Source organism: Ornithodoros turicata, unplaced genomic scaffold (assembly GCF_037126465.1).
Source record: "Ornithodoros turicata isolate Travis unplaced genomic scaffold, ASM3712646v1 Chromosome25, whole genome shotgun sequence".
Lineage (NCBI taxonomy): Eukaryota > Metazoa > Arthropoda > Arachnida > Ixodida > Argasidae > Ornithodoros > Ornithodoros turicata.
In genome coordinates this window covers 1,112,981-1,122,949 of record NW_026999346.1, presented here as the reverse complement: position 1 = coordinate 1,122,949, position 9,969 = coordinate 1,112,981, and the positions used below count along the sequence as shown (strand labels likewise).

Here is a 9,969-nt window from a genome sequence, read left to right as displayed (position 1 = left end):
AGCTGCCACCCACTGTGCATACTGTAAACGGGAATTCGCGAAAGACCTACCTCGTGTCCGGCATCATGATCATTCGAAGCATTGTACTGCGGGTGAGACAAATTATATCGCGACACTGTGCAACCCCTGTAACGTCGCGTGCACTACCAGAGAAAAATTGCCAATCATGGTCCACAATTTGTCTTATGATCTGACTGGACTGTTACGGGAATTTCACGTTCTCCGACCTACCTTCATTGTGGCCAGCTCCATCTAAAAAATTTGTTCTTTCGAAATTGGTACCTTCCTCTTCAGAGATACCATGCAGTACCTAAATTCGTCATTTGGGGAGCTTGTGGAAACCGTCAAATCCATGGGGGGTGCAGAGGCGTTCCAATGCTTGAAGCAGGTGTTTGGAGACGACTACAAAATTTTGCTTCGTAAAGGTGTGTTTGTGGAGCGAAGTAAACGAGGTGTTCACACCACAATTTGCGGGAAAGAACTGAGGGTTTATTCCAGTGGCGGTTGCCACCAAAAACGAAAGTGGAAAAACGTGCAGCGTGCAGGCCGCGGCTTAACGATGGCGATGTGGGCTGCTACACTGCCTCCCCCCCAGACTCCGAGAGGAGCGGTCAGCGCGAAAGGAAGGTCGAGGCGACAGTGGCGGCGGTGGCGTCGGACATGGGGGCCGCTTCTGGCCATCTGGTAAAAGGATCGACGGCAGTTAGGAGGTATCGATGTCCAGCAGAGATGGGGAGGGGTCCGACTATGTCAATGTGGACATGTTCGAAGCGGGAGTCCGGGGGCAGGAAACGTCCCAGTGGTGCAGATGTGTGCCGCGTGATCTTTGACACGCGGAACAGGCGGTTACCCAAGATCGGATATCTGCGCGCATCTTCGGCCATACAAAGCGGGTAGCAATCAGTCGCTGTGTTGGGCGCGCTCCTGGGTGCGATAGGCCATGTAGTGAGTCGAAAACTGCGCGGCGGAGGTCGGGTGGCACGTAAGGACGAGGTGGAGTGGTGCTGGTGTCACAGGAGAGTAGAAGGTCTGTGCCGGGAACGGGAAAGTCGTCAAGACGCAGAGATGTTGTCGAGCTACGCAGGGCCTCAAGCTCGGGGTCATTGTGCTGGGCGCGGGCTAGAGCTTCTGACGATAGCGTCTGGACGGTGGCTACGCGACTCAGGGCGTCTGCTGGACCATTTTCCGATCCGGAGACGTGCTCAATGCGAGAGGTAAATTCGGCTAGAAAAGCGAGGTGGCGCGTCTCACGAGGAGAATAGCGGCTGCTGGCCGATCGCAGGGCGTATGTCAACGGCTTATGATCAGTTAGAATGGTGAAATCCCGGCCTTCCAGGAAGTACCGGAAGTGCTTGACTGCGAGGTAAGCGGCTAAGAGCTCCCTGCCGAAAGTGCTATACCGCGTCTCCGCGGGCTTCAGGGCCTTTGAGAAGAAAGCAAGAGGTCGCGAGCCTGTTCCGACGTGCTGCTGCAGCACGGCGCCGACAGCTGTTGCGGAGGCGTCGACCATAAGTGCGGTGGCTGCATCGGGCGTGGGATGGGCCAGAAGGGTTACCGATGACAGCAGCGACTTGATGGACGTGAAGGCGTCAGAAGCAGCGTCGGTCCAAGAGAGCGGAAAGGAAGTGTCCCGGGACTTCCGCTTGCGGCTCGTGCGACCGCGGGAAACGTGGTCTTGGGACAGCATTTCTTCGAGGGGGCGCAGCGTGTGGGCACAGTGTGGGACGAATCGCCGATAAAAGTTGACGAGTCCTAAGAAACGCCGGAGCTGGCGCACGGGCTGAGGTTGAGGAAAATCGAGGATGGGGGCGATCTTCTGCGGAAGCGGAGATATGCCCTCGGCAGAGACAGTGTGACCGAGGAACTCTAGAGATGGTACTCCGAACTCGCACTTCGCGACGTTGACGATGATCCCGTGTGCAGCAAGCCGTGAGAAAAGGAGCCGGAGGTGTTCGATGTGCTCGGCAGGGTCTCGACTGGCGACAAGGATATCGTCTATGTACGCGAAGACGAACGGCAGGCCTCTGGTAACGGTGTCTATGAACCTTTGAAATGTTTGGGCGGCGTTCCGAAGGCCGAACGGCATGCGGACGAATTCGAAGAGGCCGAACGGGGTGGTAATGGCCGTTTTCGGCACGTCTTCAGCGGCGACGGGTATCTGATGGTAGGCCCTCGTAAGGTCAATTTTCGAAAAGGTTCTCATGCCGTGGAGGTTGCCGGTGAAGTCTTGAAGACGCGGGAGGGGATAGCGGTCAGGAATGGTAACTAGGTTTAGGGCGCGATAGTCACCACAAGGCCTCCAGTCCCCGGTCTTTTTGGGGACCATATGGAGAGCCGAGGACCAGTTGGCGGAAGAAGGGCGAGCGATGCCGATCTCCAGCATGTGCTGAAACTCGGCCCTGGCAATCTTCATTTTCTCAGGTGCCAAGGGGCGTGGTCGAGAGAACACTGGTGGGCCGTTCGTCACTATGTGGTGCACAACCTCGTGGCTCACGGGCTTCGTCCAGTCCGGAGACTGCGTGAGCGATCGGTACTCGCGGAGAAGTGCAGCATAGGGAGCAGGAACGGCTGGAAGGGATGTTCCGCAGAGGTCGCGACAAGGTTGTGCGGCAGATATGGCGTGAAAGTGAAGGTGGGTGTTGTCATCGACGAGAAGGCGGCGGGAAACGTTCACAGAAAGGCCGAAGTGATGAAGAAAATCCGCGCCGAGTATCGGCTGTGAGACGCTAGCGACGAGAAACACCCAGGGGAAGACTCTTCGTAAACCGAGGTTAACGTTGAGGAGCTGTTCTTTGTAGACCGGTATGGTAGTGTTATTAACGGCCATCAAGTGAAACAGCGGCTCACGACGACGCTCATTAAGGGATGCGGGCAAGACGCTAACAGCGGCCCCGGTGTCGACAAGGAACCTAGTTTTGGTGGAACGGTCGACAACGAAGAATAGGCGACTTGCAGTTTGAGGAGGGGAAACGCCGGCCGCCATCAACGGTTCCCGGGTGAGTTTCCCGGCCAGCCGCAAGGGCGCGTACATCGCTGAGCGGCGTCGCCGAAGCGCTCATGGTACCAACAAGGTGGTGGGTTGGAGTCGTCGAACGGAGACTGGCTTCGGCCGTCTTGTCTTCGCGGAGAGTGGCGGAAACGACGGGAGCGGCTTGATCTTCTGGGAGACCGGCGACGGCTATCGGGGTAGCGCAGGGCAGCGACAGTCTCGGAGAGGCGTTGGATATCCGCTCTCACGGCAGCCATGTCGCTCGTACTCGCAAAGGCGGCAGGTGAAAGCGGCGGCACCGTGCCCTGCTGCAGAAGGCCTGAAGAGGAAGTAGGGTGGTTATGGCCGACGGCGCTTATGCTTGCTGCAGGGGAAGCGACCTCCATGACGGCCAAGTCACAAAGTGGCAAGCTGGCGGCTGTAGTGAGAACCATCTGTACGGTTGGGGGTAGCCGTTGCAAAAATAGCTCGCGAAGCAGTGGTTCGTCGAAAGAGGCTGAGCGATCCGCCAGGAGAGCCTGCATGGCGCGAAGTAGCTGCGAAGGTCGTCGGTCACCGAGTTCTTCGGCATTCAAGAGCTGCTGCAGGCGCTTCCGCTCTGACATCATAGTCCGCTGGAGAACAGCAGTGCGCAACTGGTCGTAGGGCGCCTGAGGTGGAGGGCTTGCTATTAAGTCGGCAACGTCCATGGCTATCTCTGGTGGTAGGGAAGAGACGATGTGCCGGTACTTGGTGAGTTGGGAAGTAATTCCAGCGAGCAGGAACTGGGCTTCGACCTGCTGGAACCAGACGTGGGGTCCTCGATGCCAAAATGGCGGCAATCGAACAGCGACGTGGGACATGGGAGGCATCGCAGTAGCAGCGGGGGCGGTTGCGCCAGGCGGAGGGTGTTGCTGGTCGCCAGCAGGGTTCATAGCAGCGGTGTTCTTCTCCGGGTCACCAGAAATTGTGGAGCGAAGTAAACGAGGTGTTCACACCACAATTTGCGGGAAAGAACTGAGGGTTTATTCCAGTGGCGGTTGCCACCAAAAACGAAAGTGGAAAAACGTGCAGCGTGCAGGCCGCGGCTTAACGATGGCGATGTGGGCTGCTACATGTTCCCTTCCAGTTACCTTAGTTCTTTTGCAGTGTATGTACGGCGAGTTGAGTCTCCCAGAAAAATCCGCGTTTCGAAATGATCTAACTGGGGAAGATGTAAGGGGCGAGGACTACCAGTACGCTGTGCATGTATTTGAAAATTTGGGTGCTCGAGTTTACGGGATTATAACACATTGTACCTCAAAACGGATGCCCTATTACATGCAGATAAAATGCAGCACCTCCGACGCCAGAGCTACGGCACACGCGGATTGGAATTTATTGCGTTTCTCTGGCATCCTATTCGTGGCAATGCGCATTAAATTATACAAATGCAAAATTTGAATTGATTACCGATGAGGAAATGTACAGAACCATCAAATCGAGCGTTAGAGGCGGGCTCTGTCAGGCGAGCAGGCATCATTTATGCGCCAATAACCCTCTGTGTAGTGGCTATGATCCCGATAAAGAGGAGGTGTACCCCCCCCCCCCCCATATCATACATAGATTGCAAAAATCTTTACGGATTCAGTATGATAAAGCACCGCCCTGTCGGTGATTTCGAATGGGTCGAGGATTTTAGCTCCGTGGATTTTATGAGTCACCCCACGGATTTGGAGGTGGGGTATGTGTACGTATTGCCACGAATCATCATCGCGAGACTTCCAGGGCAGGCACGAAATGGTACATCTCATCCCGGCGCATGCTGAAGAAGAAGCAAGAAGCTTCCAGACACATCGCCTGCTCTCTGGCTAACGCACGTGCTGTTTCTAGACTTTTCGGCGCGACGCTTAAATGCTTGTGCGCTCCAAGCTGGAGCATTCATTCTTTGGACTCAGTTGTGTTCAGAGAGCTATCAGTCTTGTGTTTTGCTACCAAGTAGTCTAATAAACCGTTCGTTGTTTATTCGACGACTCGCCGACCCATTTCGCTTCGTGACATTTCTGGTGGAGGTGCGGGCCATTCCTTGTCCAACGGCCTGGAAGACCAACTGCGACAAAGCAGACGACAGCTTGGTCTCCCTGTAGAATTCGGTCCATTAGAACCCCCTAAACGCAAGAAGAAAATGACTGCGGAGACCAGTACCCAAGTAGCGCAACCTGTTGCCACGCCCATAGCCCCTGCACGGTCGCCGAAGACATTCAGCGGGGAGTATTACGACGACGTGGACGATTGGGTCGACCACTATGAGCGGATCGCCAAGTTCAACAACTGGAGTGACGACCAGAAGCTCGTCAACGTCTATTTCTCCCTGGAAGGCACGGCGAAGACATGGTTCGAGAACCGAGAGACTTCGCTCACGTCCTGGGACGTCTTCAAAAGCAAACTCCGCGAGGCGTTCACTTTTCAACAACGAGCTGAACGCGCTGAACATCTGCTCCAGAGACGGATCCAGCTGCCAAACGAAAGCGTTACAGGCTTCGTCGAAGATGTGTTGCGGCTCTTCCGGCGAGCTGACCCCAAAGCATCCGAGGAGAAGCAGGTTCAGCGATTCATGAGGGGCGTAAAAGAAGAAATTTTTCGCGCCCTGTCCCGGGATCCACCCGCCACGACCGACGCTTTTCTGGACGAAGCCGTCCGCATTGAGAGGACCCTGCTCTCTCGCGCTACCGTCAACGAACGACACCAGGGCTACGAGGCTTTCTCCACGACCGCTGGCCTCGACGTCGGATCGCTCAGAGAGCTGATTCGAGAGGTGGTACGCGAAGAAGTACGAGCTCTCCTCTGTCCTGAGAAGGCTCAAGACACTTTGTCTTCGATCGGTGCGATCATCAAGGACGAGGTTCAGCAGGCAATCCAGACATCGTCAACCGCCAACCCCGACGCCGAAGTACCGAGACCAACCTACGCCGCCGCTGTGAGACAGGTGCCACCTACTCGTCCGTCGTACTACGGAAACCGTTGGACGCCTCCTCGGCCTGTCCAACCTACTCCGAGCGTCCCACCACACTCTCAGCCGTTTCGCAAAACGGACGTTTGGCGGACTCCCGACCTCAGACCGCTCTGCTACCACTGCGGAGAGGCCAACCCCGTCTATCGCCGATGTCCCTACCGACGACTTGGCCTTCCTGGTTTTTCACCCGACGCCCCCCGCCCCCAGCGCGGTACTCGCCCCGCCGCAATTGAAGACTACCTACGGCACCAGAATGCTTCTGCTGGCTCGCGACGCTACCTGTCCCCGAGCGCCCCCCACCGCAGCAGGTCGCCAGGAACAGCACGTTCACCGTCACCGGCAAGACGACCTGTGTGGCGCAGCCCTAACCGGGAAAGCTGAAGACTGCAGCTCCGGGAGGTGAAGCTGCGGACCGACGACAAGTTACAATTCCTCCAACTCGACGAACAGCAACGCAGTACCAACACGACGCTCGAAAAATTACCAATAACCTGAAAATACTCATCGACGGCCATGAGATGATTGCGTTAATCGATACCGGAGCCGACGACTCTGTTATAAGTGGTAGGTTGGCTAAGAAGCTTCGCAAGGTACAAACGAAGTGGGATGAGCCTAACATCGGCACTGCTGGTGGACACGTCGTAACACCGACTGGCCGATGCACGGCAGTCATACAAGTGCGTGACATCCAGTACGTCGTCAGCTTTGCCGTCTTGCCGAACTGCCCACGGGATGTAATACTCGGAATGGACTTTCTAGTCGAAAACGAAGCAATCATCGACTTCACAAATGGAGTTATCTCTTTTAAAACGCCGGAAGACAAGTGGTGGGCACGAATAACCCCGGAGAAACGCGCAAACACGGACGTAACCGCCGTGACGACTCAGCACGTCAACCTGCCTCCCTTGTCGTCAGTCCTTGTGACCGATATGTGCGAGAGAGCACCGACTGGCTGTTTGTTGGCTGAAGGCAACACGCAACTTCTCCTCGAACGAGGAATTGGGATAGCAAGAGGAATTGTGCCCGTAAGAAACAGAATATTCGAACTCCTAGTCACAAATTTTCGCCCGGAGCCACAACACCTGGCGAACGGCACGAAGATAGCCGTCATCGTAGACCAATACTCCACCATGGATGTTTGCCTGATGGACACTGCTCGCATCGCGGTCACCACGGAACACGAGGCCGAACATTTCGACGTAAACCCTCAACTCAATACAACTCAAAAGCAAACCCTTCTCCAGATGCTCAACGATTTCAGTGACTGCTTCGCTGCATCGGCGAAAGTAAGACAAACGCCCATTGCGAAGCACCGCATCATCGTCGACGAAAAGGCCCGTCCAATTCACCGCATGCCGTACCGGGTCTCCTGCAAAGAGCGAGAAACGATCCGAACGCAAGTAGAAGAGATGCTAAGAGATGACATTATCCAGCCGTCGACCAGTCCGTGGGCATCGCCGGTGGTAGTAGTGAAGAAGAAGGACGGAACACTCAGGTTCTGCGTCGACTACCGGAAACTCAATGAGATAACGAAGAAGGACGTCTACCCGTTACCGCGCATCGACGACACGCTCGATCGCCTTCAAAACGCAAAATTTTTCTCTTCCATGGACCTCAAGACGGGGTATTGGCAAATTGAAGTCGACGAACGGGACCGTGAGAAGACTGCCTTCGTCACTCCGGATGGACTTTACGAATTCAAGGTTATGCCTTTCGGCCTTTGCACAGCACCAGCGACGTTCCAGCGTGTTATGGATACAGTTCTCGCAGGGTTGAAGTGGAAAACCTGCCTGGTGTACGTCGACGATGTTGTCGTCTTCGCAAGAACATTCGAAGAATATGTTGAACGGTTTAAAACAAGTCCTCGAGGCTATCAGAACTGCAGGGCTGACGTTGAATCCTCAGAAGTGTCGATTCGGCTACGAGGAACTCAGATTTCTCGGCCATCTCGTGAGCAGCGACGGCGTACGCCCGGACCCCGAAAAGACGGCGGCCATCGCAAATTACCGTGTTCCTTCTAACGTGAAATACGTTCGAAGCTTTCTTGGCCTTTGCGCCTACTACCGACGGTTCATTCCGAACTCTTCAAGAATTGCGTCACCCCTGAATGCCCTCACGAAGGACGGATCCACGTTTATCTGGAGTGAAGCCCAGCAACAGGCGTTTGATGAATTGAAGACGCGTCTACAGACCGCACCGGTGCTTGCCCACTTCGATCCAAACGCCGAAACAGAAATACACACCGACGCAAGCAACGATGGTCTAGGAGCCGTGCTCGTTCAACTTCACGACGGCGTCGAACGTGTCATCGCTTACGCAAGCAGAACGCTAGCCAAGGCAGAGAAGAACTATTCGACGACCGAAAAAGAGTGCCTTGCACTAATATGGGCCATCACAAAGTTGCGCCCCTACCTGTACGGACGGCCGTTCAAGGTGGTAACAGACCACCATTCTCTGTGCTGGCTGGCTGGGTTAAGGGACCCCTCAGGACGCCTTGCGAGATGGAGCCTCCGATTACCGGAGTATGACGTAACCGTCACTTACAAGTCAAGAAGAAAACACAACGACGCCGACTGCCTGCCCCGAGCACCACTCCAGCGACAGGACAACAGCCTCGAGGACGACGACGCCTTCCTCGGTCTAATGAGCGCGACTACCATGTCTACAAGCAGTATAACGACCCCGAATTGAAGACACTCGTCGACTATCTGCAGGGCCGCGCCGACAATGTTCCTCCCATCTTCAGACGATCACTCCCAAGTTTTTCCCTACGTAATGGTGTTCTCTACAAAGAAAACCACGCACCACAAGGCGCTACGTGGCTTCTCGTTGTGCCTGGGGACATGCGCACCGAGATTCTTGAATCCTGCCACGACGAACCGTCATCAGGTCATTTGGGATACAGCCGGACACTGGCCCGTATAAGGGAAAAGTACTACTGGCCAAAACTGGCCAATACCGTACACCACTACGTAAGGACGTGCCGGGAATGCCAACGACGAAAAACGCCGCCGGTACGACCTTCTGGGTACCTTCAGCCAATCGCACCGACGTCGGCGCCGTTCGAGCAGGTTGGGATGGATCTACTCGGGCCCTTCCCACGTTCGTCTTCCGGAAATCGTTGGATAATCGTCGCCACCGACTACCAGACACGCTATGCTGAGACTAAGGCACTTCCACAGGGCACAGCAACAGAAGTGGCGAAGTTCTTCATCGAGAACATCGTACTACGGCACGGAGCCCCGACCGCTTTAATCACCGATAGGGGAACGGCATTTACAAGCAGGCTAACAAAAGAAACCCTTCGACTCAGCCACAACGCTCACTAGAGGACAACGGCGTACCATCCGCAGACGAACGGGCTCACCGAACGCCTAAACAAAACCCTTGCCGACATGATTTCGATGTACGTCGACGTCGAGCACAAGACATGAGACGAAATACTGCCTTACGTCACGTTCACCTATAACACGGCTGTCCAGGAAACAACGGGATTCACACCGTTCCGCCTTGCACACGGCCTTGACGCATCGACTATGCTAGACGCGATGCTGCCCCACGAACCCAGTGATGTGGAAAACGACGCTCTCGACTTCACACAGCGAGCAGAAGAAGCCCGCGAGCTGGCCAGACTACGGATTGGTCAACAACAACGCGTCGATGAAAGAAGATACAATTGGCGCCGACGAGATGTACGCTTCAGTTCAGGCGACATGGTATGGGTTTGGACGTTGATTCGACGACGAGGCCTGAGCGAGAAGCTACTGAAGCGGTACTTCGGTCCCTACAAAGTACTCCGACGCATTGGAGACCTGGATTACGAAGTGGTACCTGAGGGCAGCGTTCCCTCTCGACGACCCCCGAGGACTGAAATAGTTCACGTCGTTCGACTCAAGCCGTACTACAGCAGGTAGCGCTGGAGACTGGCTGGAAGGAAACAACATGAAAAAAAAAAGAAGAAGAAACGGCATCGAGACGATGCCCCGTCTACGGAGGGGGCAATGCCACG

At 55.3% G+C, this 9,969-nt stretch overlaps 1 protein-coding gene across 1 annotated transcript; it reads right to left on the bottom strand.

Annotated features, from left to right (window-relative positions):
* Positions 1 to 2,982: 2,982 nt before the first annotated feature.
* On the bottom strand, positions 2,983 to 3,903 carry LOC135373453 (uncharacterized). Its single transcript, XM_064606652.1, has one exon. It carries the CDS (start codon positions 3,901 to 3,903, stop codon positions 2,983 to 2,985), a length of 921 nt encoding a protein of 306 aa, XP_064462722.1.
* Between the last annotated feature and the right edge of the window lie 6,066 nt (positions 3,904 to 9,969).

Excerpts from the sequence above, each read along its gene's own strand:
- LOC135373453 (XM_064606652.1), bottom strand. The coding sequence starts at position 3,903 with ATGAACCCTGCTGGCGACCAGCAACACCCTCCGCCTGGCGCAACCGCC.